Source organism: Mya arenaria, chromosome 8 (assembly GCF_026914265.1).
Source record: "Mya arenaria isolate MELC-2E11 chromosome 8, ASM2691426v1".
In the NCBI taxonomy this organism is placed as follows: domain Eukaryota; kingdom Metazoa; phylum Mollusca; class Bivalvia; order Myida; family Myidae; genus Mya; species Mya arenaria.
The window spans coordinates 49,673,478-49,700,134 of record NC_069129.1 but is presented as its reverse complement, the minus strand read 5'-3'; the positions used below and the strand labels follow the sequence as shown (position 1 = coordinate 49,700,134).

At 36.4% G+C, this 26,657-nt stretch overlaps 2 protein-coding genes across 2 annotated transcripts; one reads left to right on the top strand and one right to left on the bottom strand.

Moving 5' to 3' along the window:
- The first annotated feature begins 11,913 nt into the window (after positions 1-11,913).
- Positions 11,914-14,019, top strand: LOC128244326 (uncharacterized). The gene is made up of 2 exons (XM_052962341.1): positions 11,914-12,034; positions 13,193-14,019. Exons 1-2 carry the CDS (start codon positions 11,914-11,916, stop codon positions 14,017-14,019), a joined length of 948 nt encoding a protein of 315 aa, XP_052818301.1.
- Positions 14,020-22,420: 8,401 nt separating this feature from the next.
- On the bottom strand, positions 22,421-23,950 carry LOC128244995 (uncharacterized). The gene is made up of 2 exons (XM_052963180.1): positions 23,464-23,950; positions 22,421-23,304 (listed from the first exon to the last, which is right to left on the bottom strand). Exons 1-2 carry the CDS (start codon positions 23,782-23,784, stop codon positions 23,023-23,025), a joined length of 603 nt encoding a protein of 200 aa, XP_052819140.1. The 5' UTR covers positions 23,785-23,950; the 3' UTR covers positions 22,421-23,022.
- Between the last annotated feature and the right edge of the window lie 2,707 nt (positions 23,951-26,657).

The window sequence follows — 26,657 nt, the reverse complement described above, 5'->3', positions numbered from 1 at the left end:
TGAATTTTATCCACTATTTTTTATTATTCTTTTGAATAACTTTCTTATTTGGCAAGATATCACCAATAATTCTCAAGACATTGTTGAATAGGTAGTTTGGGGCATTTTGACACAAAAAAATAATGTCGATGGACTTTTTCGAAATAATGTGAATGCTTCTTTATCCAAAATCTGATAAAATCTTCTTTTTTAAAACTTGTTGAACTCCTTACTACACCAAAACATGTCACCAAGAATGTATGTTTCACTCCCAAAAATGATCGTTCCTTAAAACTAAATGAAACATGAACTTTTGAAACGTTTTAGTTTATTTACCTTCCCCACCCACTTTTGCATTGTGGCTGGCCCTAATAACTAGTGTTAAATGTCCATAAAATGAGTATTGAACACTGATGTTAGACCTTATTGTCAAAACCGGCACAATCCGTATTTGTGAGCACTAGAAATCTGACCTTGTATTCTTGAATCAATCCCAATGCCGAACCTTTTTAGGTTTGAAGATGTTACTAAAACGATAAAACCCAACGTAGACTATACTATAGATTATTACACCCCGTCGACTGACCCTTATGTCGTGTGGTCGTATTGCCTTTTAGAAAATTGCAGGGTAGTTTGGGCGATAGAGTATTGCGATTCAGGGAAAGCTGTTTGCCAATACCCACTAAATCTAATCGGCAAATCTTACGCCAAAAGAATGAAAGTTGTTGGCATATATCACGTATGTGATCTTAGATACTATGTCAGTCCATAATCCGAATATATATGTGAACTGTATGGTTATTTAAACAATATAGAAAATTTCAGTTAATATACTTGCACTTAAACTTTGTTTTTCCAAAGGTATTCAATTTTCAATTTTAAACGGAACATCTGGTTTTTTGGAGGTCTTTCGATTTAATGAATTGATGAGGAGTAGTTTAATGCTGTTTTACAATGTAGGGAAATGGGTCGAATTCAGTCATACAAAACCAGCGTACACAAACGTGTAACATGTCTGCTTAGGTTACTTGCGAAACAAGTAAAAACAGCCTAAAACACCGATCCGTAAGTGACCGATAACCCTTTTGCTGATCTTTCTGAACCGGACAATCGGCATTTGCCCGCAGCACAAACGTGGAATAAAATAAATTGTTCATTTAAACAGGGCATAGACAGGCGTACGCCACGATATCAAATGAACCCTTACACATTTATTTAAGGCAATGAAAATAAACGTATGTTTTCAACTCCAACAATAACATTAAGAAAAGCAACAACAGTTCGTGAAATTTGTCAGAATCGGGTAACTTTTTTGATTTACAAGTTTCAGCAACACAAGCGGCGAAAGCTATCATGAACGCACATTCCATGCGCACAATTATTATTTAAAGGGATTGGACAAGGTGGTCCCCATATCGGCAGATACAGAATTTCCTCAAAACAAGCCCAGATTTGTCAATGGGATCTTGAATGAGGCCGATGAACAATAAAAACTAAACGTTGAGTAGAAGTAGTAGGAGTAGGAGTAGTAGAAGTAAGAGTAGTAATATTAGGAGTAGTAATAGTAGGAGTAGTAATAGTAGAAGTAGTAAAAGAAGTAGAATAAGTAGTAGTAGTAGTAGTAGTAGTAGTAGTAGTAGTAGTAGCAGTAGTAGTAGTAGTAGTAGTAGTAGTAGTAGTAGTAGTAGTAGTAGTAGTAGTAGTAGTAGTAGTAGTAGTAGCAGTAGTAGTAGTAGTAGTAGTAGTAGTAGTAGCGGTAGTTGTAGTAGTGGCAGTGGTAGTAGTAGTAGAAATTGTAGTAGTAGTAGTGGTAGTGGTAGTGGTGGTAGTAGTAGTAGTAGTAGCAGCAGCAGCAGCCGTAGTAGAAGAAGTGGTTATAGAAGCAGCAGCAGCTAGTAGTAGTAGTAGAAGAATCAGTAAAAGTAGTAGTAGGTGTGGTAGTAGTAGTCGTAGTGGTAGTGGTAGTAAATGTAGTTGTAGTAGTAGTTGTAGTAATAGTAATAGTAGCAGCAGCATCAGCATCAGCAGCATCAGCATCATCATCATCATCAGCAGCAGCAGCAGTAGTAGTAGTAGTAGTAGTAGTAGTAGTATTAGTAGTAGTAGTAGTAGTAGTAGTAGTAGTAGTAGTAGTAGAAGTAGTAGTAGTAGTAGTAGCAGTAGCAGTAGTAGTAGAAGTAGTAGTAGTAGTAGTAGTAGTAGTAGTAGTAGTAGTAGTAGTAGTGGTAGTGGTAGTGGTAGTGATAGTAGTAGTAGAAGTAGTCGTAGTAGCAGTAGTATCATTAGCAGTAACAGTAGTAGTAGTAGTAGTAGTAGTAGTAGTAGTAGTAGAAGTAGTAGTAGTAGTAGTAGTAGAAGTAGTAGTAGTAGTAGTAGTAGTAGTAGTAGTAGTAGTAGTAGTAGTAGTAGTAGTAGTAGTAGTAGTAGTAGAAGTAGTAGTAGTAGTAGTAGTAGTAGTAGTAGTAGTAGTAGTAGTAGTATCAGTAGTAGTAGTAGTAGTAGTAGTAGTAGTAGTAGTAGTAGTAGTAGTAGTAGTAGTAGTAGTAGTAGTAGTAGTAGTAGTAGTATCAGTAGTAGTAGTAGTACAGTAGTAGTAGTAGTAGTAGTAGTAGTAGTAGTAGTAGTAGTAGTAGTAGTAGTAGTAGTAGTAGTAGTAGTAGTAGCAGCAGCAGCAGCAGCAGCAGCAGCAGCAGCAGCAGCAGCAGCAGCAGCAGCAGCAACAGCAGCAGCAGTAGTAGTAGTAGTAGTAGTAGTAGTAGTAGCAGCAGCAGCAGCAGTAGTAGTAGTAGTAGCGGTAGTTGTAGTAGTGGCAGTGGTAGTAGTAGTAGAAATTGTAGTAGTAGTAGTGGTAGTGGTAGTGGTGGTAGTAGTAGTAGTAGTAGCAGCAGCAGCAGCAGCCGTAGTAGAAGAAGTGGTTATAGAAGCAGCAGCAGCTAGTAGTAGTAGTAGAAGAATCAGTAAAAGTAGTAGTAGGTGTGGTAGTAGTAGTCGTAGTGGTAGTGGTAGTAAATGTAGTTGTAGTAGTAGTTTTAGTAATAGTAATAGTAGCAGCAGCATCAGCATCAGCAGCATCAGCATCAGCAGCAGCAGCAGCAGCAGCAGTAGTAGTAGTAGTAGTAGTAGTAGTATTAGTAGTAGTAGTAGTAGTAGTAGTAGTAGTAGTAGCAGTAGCAGTAGTAGTAGAAGTAGTAGTAGTAGTAGTAGTAGTAGTAGTAGTAGTAGTGGTAGTGGTAGTGGTAGTGATAGTAGTAGTAGAAGTAGTCGTAGTAGCAGTAGTATCATTAGCGGTAACAGTAGTAGTAGTAGTAGTAGTAGTAGTAGTAGTAGAAGTAGTAGTAGTAGTAGTAGTAGAAGTAGTAGTAGTAGTAGTAGTAGTAGTAGTAGTAGTAGTAGTAGTAGTAGTAGTAGTAGTAGTAGTAGTAGTAGTAGTAGTAGTAGTAGTAGTAGTAGTAGTAGTAGTAGTAGTAGTAGTAGTAGTAGAAGTAGTAGTAGTAGAATAATTATTATTATTAAAAAAATCAAATCCTGACGTTCAATCATTTCATAGCGGGATGTCGTAAAGCGTGTAAGGTTATCTATGAATATGCGCAGTGGAAGAAATAAATTTACTTCCTTGTTAGTTTTGAAGATCACCTAAATCAAGGTAATTATTACTTGTATGTCTTTATTTTTAATGCTTGATATAACCACCATAAACAGCAACATTTTGTTAAACAAAAGCAATAGGAAAATAACACATTTCAAAATGGGTCAATTCTTAATTAGAACTTCGATCACAACTTTCGTTTTGAAAAAGAATCATATCATAAAGACAAAACATTTTGTATTTGTAAGGTTACTTATTTGACTTGTTCGTAAATTAAAGTTTACGTTTTTATTTGTGTCATACATTTAGCCTATAAAAGTGGTTCATATAGTACACTTAACATAGGTGGAGATACCCCGAAAGAGGGGTGACCCTGACCTAAATAAGTGTTCCGCTGACGCAACAGTTTACTGCCAGCCGTGTGGAGAAGGCGGTAATCGCGCTGTGGCTCAGAGCTTCTGTCAGACCTGCGAGGAGTACATCTGTGCTCCATGTATCGAGTACCATAAGGTATTAAGAATGTCCAGGAACCACATTCTGTTGTATAGGATAAGATGCCCTCCTTCTTCCCTTCAACGAAAGAATCAGCTATCGCCGACACGGAGTATTGTAACAACCATCGTAAGGAGATGATCAAGTATTATTGCCCGACCCATGGAGACCTTGGCTGTAGTGATTGCGTCGTATTCGACCATCGCAACTGTGAAGTTGATTACATCGCTGATGTGGCTCAGGAATTTGTCATTGGAAAGGAAATCAGATAGCTGGAACCATCGATTAAACGGGCTGAATATTTTCTATCCGGATTCATTAGTAACGTCAAGGAGCTTTTTGGTGATGTTAAAAACCATACTACGGTTGCGATAGATAAACTTCGGGAGTTCCGGGCAGAAATCAACGCCTATCGGACTGTCGAGAAAAGGAGTTGCTCAGCAATATCCTTAAATTGAAGACAGGCGATAACGCACTGCATACACTTAAGACGGATTGTGAGCTGACGAAAACCCGACTTGAGGCCATAAGGATTGAACTGACTTCCGGTGACGTCTCGGTGAACCAGCGGTACGTGACGACTAGGCGCGGCCGGAAGGAGCTACGGAAAATTCATGACGAGATGTGGAAGATGGGTGGTAGGATGAAGGCCAGGAAGTACCGGTTTACTAAGGACGCGGACACGGAGCAGCTGCTGGGATCGACAATTGGCCTTGGAACACTGGACGTGGCGGGAGAATTTCGTTGGAAAAGTATGTTTAGGTATTACATTATATTTTTAGGTATCACTTTACCCTTAAAAAAGATTGCTCGATACGTCTGTTTTCCCCATTCTGTATTCCTCCGAATTTATCATAAGATCTATAGCTATTGGGCTTACTGTACATCAAGCAAAACTACGAACAGTGACAGTATTAATAGTGATAAGTATTAAACAATGGTTTCAAATATTTCCCAACTTTTTCCATTGAAAAAAACCTGAAAATAACATTTATTTTTTTGTTGGAACCACTATTAAAAATACTATTTTCACTGTCTAAGAAGGATAATTAGTCGATTCTAAGTAGAAATGAAGACCATATTAAGTGCTGTGTCTTATATGCCGAACGTTTGCAACCGGGGGTTAATATATCCACAAGATGTAAATGTTTTTGACGCGTTTTTATGGCAATTTTGAAGAATAAATGTTCTTAATATTTGTATCAATTGCCGTACGTTGTTTGTTTTATGTTGAATATTCACTGGAGTAGAAACACACGCAGGGACATTGAATGTTTGCGTTTATGTGTACACATTTGCCCCTAAGGTAAATGTCGTCATAAAAACTTGGCTAAAATACCAAACTCAGAAGCACATGTAAAAATGTGTTCGTTATATACATGTATACAAGAAAAACTTAAAGTGAATGATTTTTTTTTCTGGCCTAACTTAAAAATAATACATTGAAAAGAATTTTCAACGGAACTCGTGAATATAGCTTTTGGTGCTCTCTCTGTGAAATGTTTTGCTAGCTTACACTGAAACCATTGTCTGTTATGCTAAAGTATCTCAATGAAGAAAACTACAAATTGAAGCTGTGCTTTTTTTTAAACAGTTTTGAACAATTGTTTCATTCAAGTTTATATGAAAGTGATAAATAATCTAGTCCTTAATATAAATCAGTTCCAGTTTCTAACCTCTCTACTTTCACATGGAAGAATAAAGCAAACATCCACCTCAGAGCGTATCTAGACCAGAAAACCTTTAGAATTGACGGCTCAACCCTGCTCTCTCCTGGTATATTCATCATGATTGACTTTACAAACAGCAGTGTCAAATTGCTGGACGTCACCACCCGCAGTGTAACGTCCCGCCTTCAACAGCAGAGTAATCCCTGGGACGTATTTGTGCTCCCTGATGACCAGGCCGCCTTCACTCTGGAGTCCAGAATTCAGTTGCTGTCTACGCAAGGAGGGCAGTTATCATGTGGAAAGGAAATGAAAGTTTAATCTGGGTGTTTGGGTATTGCGTATTACAACAATAGATAACAGTACATATATAAACCGCGTATTGAAGTGATGACATTGGATGGTCACATTAAAAGTTCATTCCAGACAGATGATGGAAAAAAACTTTTCCAAAGCCCACAATACCTGATCGTGACAGCATCCACACCACCGACCATGTATATGTCTGACCTAGATGCACACACCGTCCTCCAGATGTCTCTAGACGGGAAGGTCTTATAAATGTGTGTACAGGAACAAGAAGCTCAAAAATCCCACGTCCGTGGTGGATGTAGGTCCGGGTCAGCTGCTAGTGCGTGGGAACGACAGCCACAATGTGATGCTGCTGACAGAGAGAAACGGCAATATGACTTAAATACTGGGACGAAAGGATGGACTATCCGTGCTCTTCTCCGTGGCCTTCTGCCCTTACAAACGTGCCATAGTTGTCGGGATGTACGAGAATGACTCATTGAATGTATTTAATGCAAATTGACAGTATTTCTTCATTGTTCGTGACCTTTTTTGGAAGAAATGCATTTAAAACTATTGTAAGAACTATTTATATATTCCCGGTTTTAAAGTTAAAATAATGTGTTTCAAATACTCAAGTAATACTCAAGTACCATAATTTGGATAAAAGAATATTAAAATTATATACTTATTATCGGAATTGACTCAATTGTTATCAACCTGTCATCGCTCAAAAATGACTGCAAAGAATTTTCTTTAATATATGTTTTAAAATGATATTTCAAAGTGTAAACTTAACCTACATTTGAATAATAAAAATGAAAAAGCTTCTATTTCTTCAATATTGATAAATATCATGTCTTTATAATTTCGGACTAATTTTTGAGACGTTAAATGCTATGTTATTACTCTGTTTTTATAAAAATGTATGCATGTTTTCTTCATTTAAACATGGCATGAAGATTTTCCTTCCACATTTTAAATAATCACTATTTGAGAACATGTCTTGAAGTGTCGGTTGAGACATCATGAAAATACATTCGAGCTTATTGGGCGCTGTTATTATGTTAAAGAATCAATGTCTATTCGTTACCTCATATAAAATACTATAGTTTATGCCTTGTTGTTGTAATACAAAACGTGTTGTTGTTATTTTGCAATTGCAATATACATACACTTGACATGTATACAATAATAATATGTGTTCAGACGATGTACGAATGTATAAGTCTTGATTTACGTCTATTTCATTATATTCCTGTGTACTAAAATGGTATGTCACTAATATTAATTAATTTCTGATTAGGTTATCATTTTTATCTAACTTATTAGAAGTCAAAATGCCATAGCTTTCATGTTCATTAGAGCTTCATTATTGTTAGCGGAATGTTTCAATTGATATTCTGACAATAGCTTGATCTGTCAATCACTTTAACATCTCGAGGGTTTAACTCATAATAAGTGAGGCTCCAACCCTTTCCGTGAACTCATAATCAGTGCGTGTGTATACAACGTGATAAATTACGCCATAAAAGCTACGTCGGAAGGCAATATTTTACTTCAAATAAAGACTGTAAACAAAGATAACTTTACTATTTACTCACGAATGAAACATGGCGCAGTCTTCGCCGCTTACATTCCCCCGCCTTCGTCTTTTACCAGAGTTTGATTTGGAGTTTGGATTCTTAAAACACGTCGGAAAACCTTTCCACCAAACCAGCGCCTGATGGAGCATTGACAAAACATTATTTTGGAAACAGGTTTGAGGAAACTAATCACCAAATCAAATCCCGGTAATGAAACGAAGGCGGGGCTCTTTAAGCGCCATGGTTTCATTTAAAATGATGAAAAAAAAAGAAAAGTTATCTTTGATTTAAGTCACCATTCGAATAAAAATGTTGCCTTCCGACGTAGCATTTATGACGTTATTTATCACGTAGTATACACGTAGTATACACACACTGATTTTGCACATGATATTATCTCACATTTAAAAATCTGTACCCAAGTCAGCAGCTAATAGCTACATTAACTATTGTCCAGAAAGAAATTGATTGCCTACTTTACTAAAATTCTATCAAAAAGGCTTTGCCTTACTAAATTTTACGTCATAAGCCACTTTTTATGGCGATAGTCAGTAACATCCTAAACATTATGGCCACGTGAGGCTGAAAGTATCACATGATGCCATTAAGCTATTAAGGTTACACACCACTGTTGTTATTCCCTATATAATTCAATGTAAAATTATAATTTTTAGACAACATTTAAAGGCATTTCGAGCGAATGCAGGCTATGATAACCACACATATTCTTAAAGTACAAGCTTTAAATTACCTTTTAAGCCAATAAAAAGGGGGGTCAAGTTATTCCTAAGAAAAATCACTCCACTTGAAAAACAAACTCTAAAAATTGCACCGTCCGCCATGACAGATCTTCCAAAATGACCTTTCAACTATAGGGCAGCGGTTTATGCTTTAATCTCTACTCTTAATGATAAATCAAGCAAGAATAGATACTTAAGGTATAAAAGTTTCAGGAATAATGATAGTTTTGATTTACAGTGTATTGAGCATGTGAAAACATGTCTATCAATCATAACAACTTTTCTTTTTATTGAGAATTTTCCACACAACGGAAGTACATATGACGTAATGGTGACGTCATTCCTATAACTAAACCCGTCCCTGCATATTTTATGAAAAACACTTTCGATTAGTCCTTCATACATAAATACACCCAAAGCTAGCTCAATCTGATAGTCTGTGTCAGGTTTTCCAGTTTCACTGCATGTCACCCAAGTGCCTGTGCGTCTGTATTTTCTAAGGCTTTTTGGCCCAAAATGCAATTCTTTGAGGTTTTTCAACTGAACCTTGACTCAAATGGCATTCTAAGCATCAAATGGGGCAGTTCTACACATCTTTGCACACATTTCAAGTTCTCGCAGCCAAATTTTCACCAAATTTGGACATTTTCAGTGCTCGCAAGATTGCAGACGACTCATTCTGTTTAAAAAAAAAAATAGGCGAAAGATGTGAAAACCAGGAAATAGCATATTTTGTTCAACCGGACAAGATAAATGCATTTAATTGTGAAAATTTGCCAGAAATAGTGAAATGCAATACATTTCTTACCAAAACTAACACATTTTAAACAAAGCAGTTTGGTCCCTTTTAGGTTACACACCACCAGTGTTATTCCCTACATAATTCAATGTAAACATATAAGCGAATGCAGGCTATGATAACCACATATATTCTTAAAGTACAAGCTTTAAATTACCTTTTAAGCCAATAAAAAAGGGGGGTCAAGTTATTCCTAAGAAAAATCACTCCACTTGAAAAACAAACTCTAAAAATTGCACCGTCCGCCATGACAGATCTTCCAAAATGACCTTTCAACTATAGGGCAGCGTTTTATGCTTTAATCTCTACTCTAAATGATAAATCAAGCAAGAATAGATACTTAAGGTATTAAAGTTTCAGGAATAATGATAGTTTTGATTTACAGTGTATTGAGCATGTGAAAACATGTCTATCAATCATAACAAAAACAAATTATTGAGAATTTTCCACACAACGGAAGTACATATCACGTAATGGTGACGTCATTCCTTAAGTAAATTTAGAAAGGGTTTCTGATCGTTCAACCGTAAATAGGGGTCAATTTTGAAGTGAGGAACAATTATCATAAGCTTGATCATCAGTTTCCACCGCCTCGATAGCTCAGTGGTAGAGCCTTCGCTTTGGGTGCGGGAGGTCAGCAGTTATAATACTAGTAGCTAGCGCTCGGCATTTAACGGTTTGTATTCGGAAAATGGTAATTGGTTCAACCCAGGAAAGTTGTATTCCGTGTTTCGGATCCTTTGTATCTCACATATGTATTTCGTAAAGTATTGTTATGTATTTGACTTTGAACTTGAGTCACTTGTAGCTTATGTCACTTATGACATTTAAAAAAACAATGTAAGATGTGATGGTGTCCGGCGGGGCAAGCCATAATGCAGCCAATAGACGCGGGAAGACCTTAATGAAGTCAAATAAACAAACAAACTGATCATCAGTTTTATGTGTGTCAGTCAGTCTGGGTCATATTATGCGGTTAAACCTTGGATAATGTAATCGGGTTTAAATCTGATGCTCTGCGGACAGAATTTAAGGCAGACTGATTTTAGTTAGGATCTTAAGAGTCTGCTTTGCTCTCGTTTGGAAAACAGAGATGGAGATATAGATCGAGATTTGGAGGAACGGGAAAAGGAAGAGATATGACGGGTAGATGTATGGGGCAAGAAAGAGGTATGGGGAAAGGGTTCTACAAATCGCGATAAAAGGCAATATCGCCATTATTTATTTTGTCAAAGAATGATATTGACTAATATGTTGGTTATATGTCTTTGACTTACTTGGCATTTTCATGTTTTTGCTATTTTAACAAACACACATAATAAAACAACAAGTACATTCACATTTTAACAATAATTGAAAAGCGTTATTTGTTGCTTATTTCAAATTACATACATATCGATACCTATCGCTTCTGCATCTATTTCGATAATATCGTTTATCCCTAGTATATAAGATAAAAAAACAAATGAATTGAAAAAAGGACAATCTTTTTTGACATATGAGATGTGAAATTTGCGTAACAACTAAGAACATACAAAATATATTTCACTATATTTGTGTTATCTTCATAAATTCATAGGGTTACGGGTTTATCATTATTATTATCATTATTACAAGTCCCTAGTCGTTATCAATAGATGTCTTCAATCTTAAAACTTTATGAAGCGATACAAAGGTTATATCAGTTAGGCTTTGAAGATCAACTAAATTAAGGTAAATGTTTCTTGTATAGCTTTATTGTCTATTGTTTGATATAACCGACATTAAAAGCAAGATTTTGTGAACCTTAAACACATAAAAAGAAACACATTTGTAGTGCAAATCTGAATTAGAACTTCGATAACCTGCTCCGTTTGGAAAAGATTTATATTGACAAAACGCATTGTTTGTGTAGGGTCCGTAATTTGTCTTGATCGTAGTTAAGGTTAAGGTTTTCATTTGAATTTAACAGTCATCATATATAAGTGTTTCATAAAAATAGTTTTTATAGATGGAAGTTCCCGGAAAGAGACATGATTATGAACTTGACATGGGTTCCGCTGACGCCACAATTTACTGGCAGCCTTGTGATGAGGGTGATTAACACGCTGTGGCCGATGGCTTCTGTCGGACATGCGAGGAGTACATGTGTGCTCCCTGTATCGAGTACCATAAGAGATTGAAGGTGTCCAGGAACCACATTCTGCTTTGCAAAGATAAGATACCGCCCTCCTTCTCGTCAACAAAGAAAATAGCTGTCGCCGACACGGAGTATTGTAAGAACCATCCGAAGGAGATGATCAAATATTACTGCCGGACCCACGGAGACCTTGGCTGTGGTGACTGTGTCGTACTCGACCATCATAGCTGTAAAGTTGACTACATCGCTGATGTGGCTAACGAATTTGTCAATGGAAATGAATTCAAGGAGCTGGAACCATCGATTAAACGTGCTGAAGATCTTCTATGCGGGTACGTCAGTAATGTAAATGAGCTCATTGTTGAGGTTGAAAACCAGTCTACGGTTGAGATTGATAGACTGAGGAAATTCCGGGCAGAAATCAACACCTATCTTGACCGCCGCGAGAAGGAGTTGCTCATCAACCTCCAGGAATTAAAGAATGAGGATGAAAACGTCCTGCTTACACTTAAGACCGATTGTGAGATGATGAAAACAGGACTTGAGGCCATGAGGACGGAACTGACATCCAATGACGTCGCGGTTAACTAGCGGTACGTGACGGCAAAGCGAGCCTGGAAAAAGCAACGGGGTATGAATGACGCGATCGAGACGATGCCTGGTAGGTTTCAGGCCCGGAAGTACCGGTTCACCAAGGACGCGGACACGAAGTGGCTGCTGGGATCGAACATGAGCCTTGGAACACTGGACGTTGCGAGAGAGTTTCGAAAGAGTAGTACGTTTAAGAATCACTTTACATCTTAAAGTTAACTCTTTGCCCTGAAAAAGATTGCGTTGTAAAATATTTGAGTAAAATTTTAAGTTATATCCCGATAATTTGTCTTGTCTTTTATTGAGCTCTGGTTCATAAAGCTATTACTTAAATTATGACACGCAAGTTTCATACTTTAAGAAAAAATATGCAAAATTACTGATCATCAATAAGTTACTACACTGGAAATAAATATAAGAGGGCCTCGAAGCGAATGCCAACGCACGTCTGTTTTTCCCATTCGGTATATGTCGTTATCTATCATAAAATCAATAGTTATTTGGCTAACTTTACATGAGCGTTAGGTTTTTAGGAACTGTACGTACTAAGATTCAATTTAATATATACTAAGACTTTTTTGCTGTTTTAAAAGGGTGATTAGCTTTCTATAGGTAGTTGTAAGGTACAGTTTTAGTGCTGTGTTTTATTTGCCCAACATTTGCATCCTGGGGGGGGGGGTTAGAGGGCAAATATATCTACAAGATACAAATTTACCCTTGAGGTATTTTTGACGCGTTTATACGGCAATTGAGAAGAATAAATATTTGCATTAAAAAGGTATATATATATTTACCGTCCAATTTTGACAGGCGTATTTTTTATTTTGAATACAAAGTACTTTACTTTAATTGTTAAATGTCGAATAATAAATGAAAAACAAACAAACAAAGTAGTAACAACCCCATGGACATTGTGCAAATAAAAGGCCATGTTTGCGTTTTATTAGCACATATTTACGCCTTGGGTTAATCTTGGCATTAAAACTGGGCTGAAACTGACAGAGTAAAAACTATGTTTATCGTTAGATAAACAAGGAAACTCTTGTTTGCTGGAATAACTTAAGAATGTTACCATGAAACGATTTTTCAACGTAACTCGTTAAATATAGCTTTTGATGCTTATTTGGTGAAATTTATTGCCACCTTACACTGAAACAAAAACAATCCTCATAAAAAATTGCATTTATTTCCGCCTGTCCGTGTTTTGTCTGTTAATATATTGTTTCTCATTAAAGAAAACTAAAAATTGAATCTGTATATTTAAAAAAAAAGTTTGAACCAGTGTCTCATTTAAATTCATGAGATGAAAGTGAAAATTATTCTAGTCCTTTATTGTGTTCAGATTCAGCTCCAGACCTCTACACTATCACATGGAAGAATGAAGTAGACATAAACGTCAGAGCGTCATCGGACCAGAACAGCTGCGAAATCACCGCCTCCGCCTTGCTCTCTACAGGCCTCTTCCTCCTGACTGACTTCGAAAACTGCAGTGTCAAACTTGTCGACGTCACCACCCACACCGTCACGTCCCGCATCGAACTGCCAGGCGAGCCCTGGGACGTGTGTGTGCTCCCTGATGACCAGGCCGCAGTCACTCTACCGGATAAGTCCATGATTCAACTGCTGTCTACACAAGGAGGACAGTTGTCGTTTGAAAAGGAAATTAAAGTATCCTCTGGTTGTCGTGGTATTGCGTATTGCAACAACAGATTATACGTGTCTTACGTATATAAGCCAAGTATTGAAGTAATGACATTGGGTGGTCATATAATAAGTACATTCCAAACAGATGATGGAAGACCACTTTTCCAAAACCCACAATATCTGACTGTGTCAGCTACGACACCACCGACCATTTACGTGTCTGATTACAATGCACACGCCGTCCTCCAGCTGTCTCTAGACGGGAAGATCCTAAGAGAGTACAGGAACGAGAAGGTCAGAAATCCCGCGTCCATTGTGGAGGTAGGTCTGGGTCAGCTGCTCGTGTGTTGGAAAGGCAGCCATACCGTGATGCTGCTGACGGCGAGGGACGGCAATCTGAGGGAAATACTGGGACATACTGACGGACTGGCCAGCCCCTACTCTGTATCCTTCTGTCCCCACACACATACAATAGTTGTCGGGATGTACGAGAATGACTCATTGAAGGTATTTAATGCAATCTGACAGTGTTTCTTCAACAGTCGTGATAGTTGTTTCTTCGGAAGAAATTACCATGCATTAAATAATGTTTTAACAACTGAAAAGTAAATGTTATATCATTTATATTGCAATTTAAACTTGCTGTTTTGATTTGTTTTTACCTTGTGCTATCAAACTGAACAGCCATTTATATTAAATGACATGTACAATATATATAAAATAAATGTGTAATTTTGCAGTTATGTTTAGCAAGAACTAGTTAAACAAATTAGTGTTAATATTGTTATTATTTCAAAACATTTTTCAAGCAACTGTAAATGGTGTTTTCAATCTTTTATATCCCTCAAATTTAAGGTGACAAATAAAATGAATTTACATTTTTAGAGTATTTATCTTGAGACGTTTGACTTAGTGATATTGCTTTTTTATTTGAAATGTATGTTATAGTTCTTCATTTAAACATGGCATGAAAATAACCGAAGATTTAAACATTTAAAAAAATATTTATAAAAAAGGTGTCGGTTGAGACATCCTGTAAAAATATGTTAACTGATTGGGATATTTTATTATGTTAAAGAATTACACTATGATCTAAATGTTTCGATGTACTTATGAATGTCTCTAAATAAGCATCTAGTGTTTATATTTAGCAATAAACAATATAGAAACACAATGGCATGTCGCCAATAGTTTGTTTGTTTATTTAAGTCATCATTTCAATCTATATGATAAGTGGTTTAAATTCCATATCGATCATTTTCATCAGATATTCATCATGGTTACTAGCAGGTGTCAATTGGATATTCTGAGAATAGCTAGAAGGATCGCAGAATGACTCGAAAATTAGGAAAATAATAAGTGATGTGTCAGCTATTCATGTAAATTCATACTGCATTTGGAGCTCCTCGGCCGTTTTTATCGAAAAACGTATCCGATTCGGTAGAATATGGACCGTTTACAATGTCAGAAATCGGTACACTTAAACAACGCTGCAAGTAGATCGTGTATTAATTTCATTTATCAGTTAAAGTTAATGCCTAAGCACTTGGGCATCTTTATTATGTTTGCAGTAATACACTTCACTGGGAATCAATTTAAACCTGGATCTACAAAAACAAGGTAAAACACAATATTAAATCGATAATATAATTCAAAATTTAACGAACTACTCAACTTATGTACCGGCGTTCATCCGAGGATGTTTTCGATAAAAATAAGGCCGAGGAGCTCCGAATGTTATACAATCGCACATCAACAGGCTCGACCCAGATCAACAGCTAATGGCTGAATTAACTACTATCAAAAAAAGTTTAATTACCTTTTTTTACAAAAAATCTGTCAAAAAGGGTTGGCATAGCTAAATTTTACATCACTGTATATTTTGATTGACAAGCCCCTTCATGTTGCGATAGCCAGTTACATTTTTACATTATCATTTTGTGGGATTGAAAGAACAACATAATTTCATCAAACTATTAATGGGAATTAAAAAACGCTTTCTGAGTAGACAAATGTTAATTTAGCTCAATTTGGAAGTATAAAACGCTTATTTGGAGATTGATCATCAGTTTTCACCGCCCGATAGGTTATTGGTAGATTGTTTGCTTCAGACGCAATAAATCGGGGTTCAAACCCCAGCGCGTCAATCAGGAAGACGTTAAAATATGATAACAGAAGTTCCCTTGCGAAGCGCTCAGTGTTAAACAGTTAGTACGTATTGAGAAAAGGGTACTAGTTCAACAATGGAAAGATGTGGAAACACTGGACATTCGACTTTGCGACTATGATGTAAGAGAAATTTAAACAACCCCGAGTTCGGTTACAGCTAAATGGATCATCCTCGCTTTAAGTTTTTGCGTTGCGATAACGGTAATATTAAGTGATAAAATGAAATTTGACTTTGTATAAATGCACACATACCAATAGGCAACAGATAATAATGGATCCCCGCTTTAAGTTTTTGCGCTGCGATAACGATAATATTAAGTGATAAAATGAAATTTGACCTTGTATAAATGCACACATATCAATAGGTAACAGACAATTGAATTATGCGAACCACGACGAGAACGTGTACTTGTACGTCTGTGTCCATGTAAAAGTTTTAGTTGAGTTTAAAAATCGTTTGATACGATTTTTCACTTTAAATATACACTTGTAGGCTCGCTGATACTCAAATAAATCACTTTCCTCTTGCTTTATTCATGTTAATTCTAAACCGTTTGAATATATACATACCTTGATGACGTAGTTCACCAGAAGTAGCCCGTGCGAAAAAGTACCAGTGCAAATCGCAAAAATGAACTCTAACTTATTTGGTGTTCGTTAAGTTGACGCACTAGCTCCGCCCTTTGTGTAGTCACGTGGTATTCTGATGCGAAAGTTAAACCAACCAGGCATTAGTTTCATTAAATGAGAGTCGAGTATTGGTATGTTCGCATAATACAGACCTTTAATTGGATCGCCACGTTTAGTTTTATATTTGTAATGAGTATTAAAAAAATTTGCACACTTTTGTACTGAGTTTGTTTGATTGGTTGTATATTAAAACGAACATTTTAAAGGAAGAAACGTTAATGAGATCTGTATTTGAATATTGACACACTAATTGTTTAATCGTGAACTAAATACGGTTTGATAGCTGAATCTACATATATTGTCTATTTTCAAATTTGGGTTCATAGCTACTTTGCTCATGCACAAAGGGTAGAGCAATCTATGAAAAATAGACGATTTTATCAAATAATGTAGATCGACAAAATACCCTCTTCGCAAATAAGTTTTTATATTCTCTATCAAATATACTCTACGTGATATGGAGCTGCAGTAAGTAGGGTAAACATTGGTCCACAAATATGTTCGAACACCATAATTATCTGCGGCTTTTGTACTTTGATGAGATACACACCGATAGAGTAGGTCGAGATGTGAATAGTACAATAAATATTCTGATGTCCTAACATTCTCGAAAACTGTCTTACTCTACTGTTAAGGAATATTTGAGAAGACGAATAATATATATATTCGAAATGTCAAATTTGGGAATATTGAAATGATTTGTACTATCTATTTGTTGCTTTATGGTCTGTTATGCGAAGTAGAATAGGACGATATGCTGGAAGTAATATTCCGCTAAATGAACGACACCGCTTGTGTTGATATTGAAGACGAATATCATGTTGTTTGTTTTTGTTCTTGTTATTTAGTTATTAGACTTAAATACATAAAACGTCATTATTACGTTCGCCCTTCTGTGTACAAATATCACAAGTTTTAAACTTTGTTAATCTGAGATTAAGCTGAATAAGCTCTGTAATTGTGTTCAAGAATCACTTAGTATTTTTAATGCTATTCTAAATAAGTCTACATAATACTGTCCATCCTATATCAAACACTGTTTATCATACTGTTATATTACTGTGTTATAAACATACATATGTTATATGCCTTATTTGATGCTGCACTATTACAGATTTACCGTTTTGTCAACTTTTTTGTTTTGTCTTTGAAGAGCCAATTTTTGCGTAAATATCTGCAAACCAGTGATATAGGACTGCTGACAAAAGATCAGATCGCAGATATGAAAAACAGCGATCTGATTTTTGTCAGCAGTCTAATATCACTGGTTTCCAGGCATTTTCACATAAATTGGCTCGTTCCATTACACAAAATGAAAAGAAGATGTCAAAAAGTTCAATCTGTGAGAATCCAGCTTTCAGTTAATTATACATCTTTTTATGTGTTTGATGTTATAAACATATTTGTAAAACTATGCACTTACTTTGTACACACTCGTGATATTTCACAAGTGAATTATTATGTGTTTAGACGTTGTACGTTTGTATAAGATTTTATAAAATATCTGTCTGTTTTCCTGTCTGTCTGTATGTCTGTCTTTCTTTCTGTGGGTTTGTTAAACCCTACTGTGGCATAGGGGGGGGGGGCTATAAATCGAGGGCTGGTCAGCTAAGGATTAAAATTATATAGTAAATTATCCCTCCTCCCTAATAAAGGGACATTATTTATGGTTATTATAGAAAGAAGAAACCTTATCTGTTCATCCCCTTGTCTTTATCTAGTATTCCCTTATCTTACGCCACTAGTGTACAATATGTGCACTTCTATCCAGTGCACTAGTAGTGCACCACTAGTGTACAAGAAGTGCACATGTCATATTGTCTAGTTTACTCTTTATCAAACTGGGACCATATCCACTAGCGTCTTAAGTCTGAGTTTGAGGCTTAAGACTCAGAGAAGGAAAATCTTATTTTTTGTAACAAGGCCATTATAGGAGCAAAGATGCTACACAGTTTTGTATGTTTTACAAATAATCTGTTTAACAACCACAAAATACATCCTTTGAAAAAATATGTTATGTTACAGATGTTTTTCAACAATAACGATTTCAAATTTCGGAGCCTGAGTCTCCAACTCAAACTTAAGACGTCTTGTTGATTTCAGTGCAAAAAGTTTATTTCACCAGCCCAGCCACTCGTGAAAATATTTTCTCTATGAAATAAAATACGGTCTTACCCTGAAATCAACAAGTATTCTCTCTCTATATATATAAAGATGTGTTACGGACATGGTTAAGTGATTACTCCCTGTTTTTTTCACTAAGGTGTGTTGGGTACCCTCATTACAACCAAGTAGGAAATGGTATCAATGTTTGCAGATACCTATTTCCTTTAAAGGCGCATGATATTATAAGTTACGTTAAGTTTCCTGCGCCCCATATTGGGTAAAACTGGGTTACTAAACCGTAACGTATCTATCCCGTTAACATGTTTAAATGTTTCATTTATCCATCGGAATCGGAATAAAGACGCCATTTTAATACGGTAAAAATTTGGTTACCCAATATGGAAAAATATCGGGTCACCGCGTGACCAGACCTGGACCAATGGCGTTGCGCTGTTTAGGTTGGAGGCGTGATATAGGCTGATGCCAAACATAAATTTATTTATGTTCTAATTTTAATGCATGGTCGTGGTTTACTTATTTGACTTTCGGTACAGATTAAAAAATATTAGCAATATTTTGGCGCTTTTTATTTGGGGAGTTGTGGCTACGTAGCAATTAGATAAAAACACATTTATAAAGGCTGATATGTTTTAACTGTACCTAAATAATATGTTGGTTTTTGTTGTTTGTTTGGGGTTTTTGGGGGGGAGGGGGAGGTATCATTTAAGTCAAATGAGTTAAACATAATACTGCATTCAAATAAAAAAAGTTCAGTTTAGGAAAGCTCGGAAAACGTAGACAAACATGAGTTTTGGCCACGTGAAATTGTGTGTAGGCTTTAAAAGTCTATTTCTCCCACCTCAGATAAGTATATCGAATAATTTAACCATGCTAGATATTCTTATCTTGCCCAAATGGAACTCCTTTTTTATGGTCACCACATTGTAATTACCTCCCTCGTTGAAGATTGTCGTCTGTAGCGCATCATGGAAACGTTGTCTTGTGACAATATTTAGAACGCTAGTTAATTATTTCTCGCTTCGAATGTCACCATAAAACATTTTTCACGCACCATTCAAGAAATAATGCTTCACTCTCCTTAGGAATATTTAAAGACCGATTTGACTATTAATATAATCGGAATCACTGCACGCATATCCATGACAACCACGAATTATCGCATATTTTTTTATATTTTTAACTGAGGTGGGAGAAAAAGCATCTACCATAGCCGCTCGTGTAAGATAGGTTCATCCCGACCCTCGCAAAACACCCTACGCTCGGGTCGGAATGAACCTATCTTACACTCTCGGCCATGGAAGATACTTATAATCCTATTGGGAGATAAAAAGACAATCTAGGTGTAAATATAATACACAATACTTACCAGCGGGATTAACAACGCATATCAAATTTCGCAGCTTAACGGTAAAAAGACACAATTCATATCAATGACAATCACGATAGTCACGAGCAGAGGTACGACGTCTAAGCCGATAATGAATACTCCGACAATAACTACTGTAGTTACGATAGTCACGAGAAGGGTACGATGACTCAGACGATGATGAATATTCCAACAATAACTACTGTAGTTACGATAGACACGAGAAGGGGTACGATGACTAAGACGATCATGAATACTCCAACAATTACTACTGTAGTTACGATAGTCACGAGAAGGGGTACGACGTCTAAGACGATAATGAATACTCCGACAATAACTACTGTAGTTACGATAGTCACGAGAAGGAGTACGACGTCTAAGACGATAATGAATACTCCGACAATAACTACTGTAGTTACGATAGTAACGAGAAGGGGTACGACGTCTAAGACGATAATGAATACTCCGACAATAACTACTGTAGTTACGATAGTTGCGAGAAGGGGTACGACGTCTAAGACGATAATGAATACTCCGACAATAACTACTGTAGTTACGATAGTGACGAGAAGGGTACGATGATTAAGACGATAATGAATACTCCGACAATAACTACTGTAGTTACGATAGTCACGAGAAGGGGTACGACGTCTAAGACGATAATGAATACTCCGACAATGACTACTGTAGTTACGGTAGTCACGAGAAGGGGTACGACGTCTAAGACGATAATGAATACTCCGACAATAACTACTGTAGTTACGATAGTCACGAGAAGGGTACGATGACTCAGACGATGGTGAATACTCCAACAATAACTACTGTAGTTACGATTGTCACGAGAAGGGTAAGATGACTCAGACGATGATGAATACTCCAACAATAACTACTGTAGTTACGATAGTCACGAGAAGGGTACGATGACTCAGACGATGATGAATACTCCAACAATAACTACTGTAGTTACGATAGACACGAGAAGGGGTACGATGGCTAAGACGATAATGAGTACTCCGACAATTACTACTGTAGTTACGATAGTCACGAGAAGGGTACGATGACTCAGACGATGGTGAATACTCCAACAATAACTACTGTAGTTACGATAGTCACGGGAAGGGTACGATGACTCAGACGATAACGAGTACTCCAACAATAACTACTGTAGTTACGATAGTCACGAGAAGGGTACGATGACTAAGACGATCATGAATACTCCGACAATAACTACTGTAGTTACGATAGACACGAGAAGGGGTACGATGACTAAGACGATAATGAGTACTCCGACAATAACTACTGTAGTTACGATAGTCACGAGTAGAGGTACGATGACTCAGACGATGGTGAATACTCCAACAATAACTACTGTAGTAACGATAGTCACGAGTAGAGGTACGATGACTCAGACGATGATGAATACTCCAGCAATAACTACTGTAGTTACGATAGACACAAGAAGGGGTACGATGATTAAGACGATAATGAATACTCCAACAATAATTACTGTAGTTACGATGGACACGAGAAGGGGTACGATGATTAAGACGATAATGAATACTCCAACAATAACTACTGTAGTTACGATAGACACGAGAAGGGGTACGATGACTAAGACGATAATGAATACTCCAACAATAACTACTGTAATTTCGATAGACACGAGAAGGGGTGCGATGACTAAGACGATAATGAATACTCCAACAATTACTACTGTAGTTACGATAGTCACGAGAAGAGGTATCATGACTAAGACGATAATGAATTATCCAACAATAACTGCTGACGTTACTATAGTCACGAGAAGGGGTACGATGACTAAGACGTAAATGAATACTCCAACAATAACTACTGTAGTTACGATAGACACGAGAAGAGGTACGATGACTAAGACGATAATGAATACTCCAACAATTACTACTGTAGTTACGATAGACACGAGAAGGGGTGCGATGACTCAGACAATAATGAATACTCCGACAATAACTACTGTAGTTACGATAATCACGAGAAGAGGTATCATGACTAAGACGATAATGAATTCTCCAACAATAACTGCTGACGTTACGATAGTCACGAGAAAGGGTAGGATGACTCAGACGATAATGAATACTCCGACATTAACTGATGTCGTTACGATAGACACGATGACGCCGATAACCGCTACAAATCTAACATAGATTTCAATGAAAAGCGTTGGATTTCGTTGGATTATACCTTTCTTCTTTAAACGCTATGTTAATGACCCATACACAGTTGGGTTTTTTTCCTCTTTGATCGGCCGCGGTATAATGTCGTTAGACTTTTCGCGCGCATCTATGCTTGATGAGCACTATGTTAACATCGCTGTTATATATGAACACAAGTTCAAACCTGGTAACAAAATGTTTTAAACAGTATGTATGCTGATTTGCGGGTAAGCTGACATTTCTGTCATGTTTCGTTAGAGATTGCTCGCTTATAGTTCGTCCATGCATGCTTCAATATCCAGGTGTGCAATGTTTTAGATATATCAACATACATTTTAGTATACATTTATTTTCCTGCTCAAAATGACAGAACATTTTATTTTTAGGTAATAAACGAATAATAAAAATAGCATATTAACTGATAAAGTATTTTCAATATACATGTATTGATAAGAATGATTGATGAACTAAATTATTGATTTGTATATGATCGCATACAAACTAAATATAAAGTTGATAAACGTTGGTTTCAGTGAAGATATAATTAGTATCATTATACAAACCTCTGAGCGATTATATACACTGATCATTTATAATGGACATGAGACACATTTGAATGCAATGTTCAGCGTATAAGATTATTAAAATGGTTGTTCTTACAGAATACATAATTATTCAATGCGATAATCTTCACATAGGCAATCACCTTCAACTCTTATTGATAGTGGAATATTTCACGGTTCGTGAACGTATTTATTTCATTTTAACGGTCCGTTAAATGTTATTTGAAAATGAAATAAGAATGGTTAAAGATAGTGGTTGACTTTTTGAACAATGTAAAAATAAATCTTATCGGTATTTTTTTTTCAGAGTTGATCAACGAAATCATATTTTGTTTTAAATATCCGCTCATATCGACATGACGTTTGTGTTATTTTTGAGAGAGAAAAATGTCAAATCTATGTTTGTTTTTGTCTGTTGTCTAGCTTATGTAGCACAAAATATGACGTCATATCGCGGAGGCGGGGATTCTGCACTCCCGGTTTCCCGTACTTGGTACACTGTTACGTCTCTCATGGCCACTGAATATGTCGGTGGAGCCACTTCCAGATCTAGCGGGTATGGAGGCGGCTCCGGACCGGAAGCTGGTGGCACCGGTGCGCCCTCCAAGTGAGGGTTGTCCGTCTGTATACTGGACGAAGTGGTGGCGGTTCTGGTTGAGCTGTTGTCGCGTGTAGGCGTTGGCGCCTCTGTGTTCATAGTGATACGCTACAGTAGAAGGACAGTCAGGGTTATGATGATTTAAAAGAAACATGATTTTAATTTTTTGTAAAATAATTTGTTACTCTTTGACTGAATGTCATGTGTAGCAAACTAGTAAATATTGTTCTTCTCTTTCGTCTCAAGGAATGGCAAAACAAAACCTACCTTACACCATTGGCACCTGCAATCCATATCAGCGATAGTCTTGAAACATGTTTGGCACTTCATGAAACACACAGAAAAACATCCACCAATCACCTTAAAGCACCCGGAAAAACACCCACCAATCGCCTTAAAGCACTCGGAAAAACATCCACGTGAACTCGCATCTCGTGAGCGTGCGCGACTCCTGCTAGTGAAACAAAACAAGCCTAGTCCAACCAACACAAATAACACTCCAGAAATTGTTGCATTAAACACCTGTTGGGACAAATTTGTTTCATCTGTTGTCGTATAGAAAGTGCTGGTTTCAGTTGTTGAATTCATATAGAACCAAGTAAAAGTTGTTTATAAAAACATTATGCTATATCAAGGTCCGAATCGAATTCCAATACCATATTCGCCTTAATCTTTGTTCAATTTCAATGTTCCATATTTTTCAAGTAAATATTCAATATTTATTGAAAGAACTGAAAATATATTGTACGTATTGCTTCACTGCTCATTGATCTACTTTTGATATACCAATGATCAATATATTCGTAATCAATATGACCTGATTTCTGTTCTACTTAAACTATGCACAATTGGTCTATACAAAGAGTCGGCTATATGTACGGTTTGTTTAAGCCATGGCGAATGTTATGGCAGAAAATTTGCAGCAGAAGAAGACAAATGAGGAAAAGAAGAAGGAGAAATAGAGAGCTTTCTCACTTTGCTAAAAAAAAATAAGAATTGTACGAATATAAGGCGAATATACCTGTTTTCTATACCTTCTATACTCATGTTTAATATTAACAAAAAAAGAAAGAAATTACAGATGTTTGTAAAGCCCCGTTCGACCCATGTTGTCAGGAATAGTTTGGATAATTGAATAAAGTAAGAAAAGACCGAAAAACAGCTGATTTGTCAAATCACATATCGGATGGCTATGAGGCAATGTTAAGATTATGACCGATGTGCATTCAGAGTTAAAAGATAATTATTCTTATTCGAAGGTGGACAGAATTAAATGTTTTGCCGAGGAGTTGATTTTGTTTATTTCTTTGTTCAATATTTACAATTTTGTAAAGTGGACAAGTTGTTGGTACAGTTTACTTTTATTTACAGTCGAAACCCGTTGGCTCGATACCGGTTGGCTCGATTTTCTCGTTGACTCGAAATGGATGTAAAGGAACGATTTTGTCTTTAGTCTTTGCAAGTTTTCCCGCTTGGCTCGATATTTGCAAGGCTCGAAGTATTTTGGTCGGTCCCTGTGATATTGAGCCAACGGTATCCTACTGTTTATCGATTTTTCTGAGTATGATTGGCACGCGAAATCGATCTAAATTTTGTTATACATGATAATCAATTTTATTAAAATGTTTTAAGATCATGTTCTTAAAGTTATCTTTAAAAATATTTAGTATGCCTTGAAATATTCTTTTATATATATATATATATATATATATATATATATATATATATATATATATATATATATATATATATATATATATATATATATATATATATATAAACTCTTGGAAACATAGATATATATATTGAATACATGTTCAGTGTAATTTGCAGTTCAGCAATAGATATGATAGCAATTTAGTGTAACATTTGTTTTACTGGCACAACAATTTTTTTCTATAATCAGTAAATGTAAAGGATGTTTATATTTCGATGTACTCGTACTTATGTATAGGTCATAATAATCGTATATTATTTATATTAAGCAATACACAATAAAGAAACACAATGGCCTTTCGTCAATATAAATTCATTTCTCATCAGGTAATCCTTCTAGTAGATGGTTAAAATTCCTTAGCGTTTATTTTCATAAAAGCTTCATTCAATTCAATGAGAACATAAAAGCGCAAAAACTTAGGGCGGGGATCCATTATTGTATGATGCCTATTGGTGTGTGTGCATTTATACAATGTCAGATTTCATTTTATCCCTTAATGTTATCGTTAGCGCAGCGCAAAAACTTAAAGCGGGGATCAATTTAGCTGTAGCCGAACTCAGGGCTGTTTTAATTGCTCTTACATCATAGCCGCAAAATGGAATGTGAATAGTTACAATTCAAGTCAATATCATACCACATGTTTAAGGTGACGGCCGTCCAAGTTATAATTATCTTCCATGGCCGAGAGTTTAAGAATTATCCAGTCCGAGCGAATGTTTTTATTTTGAAGAAACGAGGTTGTTTATTCGGTCCGCAGATCCTCAATTTTCAACCCGATAACATTAACTCAGATTTTAACAACTTTGATAATTGCTCTATACGGATAATCCTCTGTTTGTTTATTTAAGTTTATGATGGTCCGACCTTGCTTATAAGCTGCATTATGGCTTCACCCCGCCATGATGCCATCACGACTTGACCTGTGTCTCAAATGCCATAAGTGAGAGGAGATAGAAGTGACAGCAGTTCGCAGCCAAATACCCGAAGCCAACACCCTTCCACTAAGCTATCAAGGCGCTGAAAACTGATTATCAAGCTCCAGATGAGCGTTTTATACTTCCAAATTGAGCTCATAAAACATTTGTCCGTTTGTCCGTTCAAAAGCGGTTTTTTAATTCCCATTAATAGTTTGATGAGATTATGTGGAACTTTCAACCCCACCTGGTGGTAATTTTTAAATGTAACTGGCTATCGCAACATGGAGGGGTTAGTCAATCAAAATGTACAGCGACGTATAATTAAGCTGTGCCAACCCCTTTTGAAAGAATTTTAGTAAACAAGGTACTTAAACTTTTTCTGGACAGCAGTTAATTTAGGCATTAGCTGTCGATCTGGCTCGAGCATTTTGATGTGCGTTTGTATCACACTCGGAGCTCCTCGGCCAGTTTTATCCAAAACACTATCGGATATATTGTGAGCAAGAATTAGATCATAAAGGTATGTTGAGTCTATGTTATTATTCATCAGGGGGAAAAGAATGAGTCTGTGTTTCCGGTTTTCAGCCAAAGGAACCCAGTTGAGTTATTTGTGAAGTCGATCGATATTAAACAATTTGGTGGCTCTCATTGTTATTTCTGCAGCCTGGTTTTGAACGGATTCGATGCCATTCCTAAAAGCTTTCGAGCATTTATGACATAGGTTATCACTGTATTCCAGAAGCGGTGTGATTAAGGATACGCCCTTTTGTTCGAGATTTTGCCGAGATAAATAAAATTTCAACGGACCGAGGATATAAATTCGTCGC

Bases quoted from the DNA above. Each gene is read 5' to 3' on its own strand.
- LOC128244326 (XM_052962341.1), top strand. From the start codon at position 11,914: ATGCCTGGTAGGTTTCAGGCCCGGAAGTACCGGTTCACCAAGGACGCG. The intron at 12,035-13,192 runs GTACGTTTAAGA...TATTGTGTTCAG, and splicing joins GAGAGAGTTTCGAAAGAGTA to ATTCAGCTCCAGACCTCTAC.
- LOC128244995 (XM_052963180.1), bottom strand. From the start codon at position 23,784: ATGAATTCAACAACTGAAACCAGCACTTTCTATACGACAACAGATGAA. The intron at 23,305-23,463 runs GTAGGTTTTGTT...CTTCTACTGTAG, and splicing joins GCAGGTGCCAATGGTGTAAG to CGTATCACTATGAACACAGA.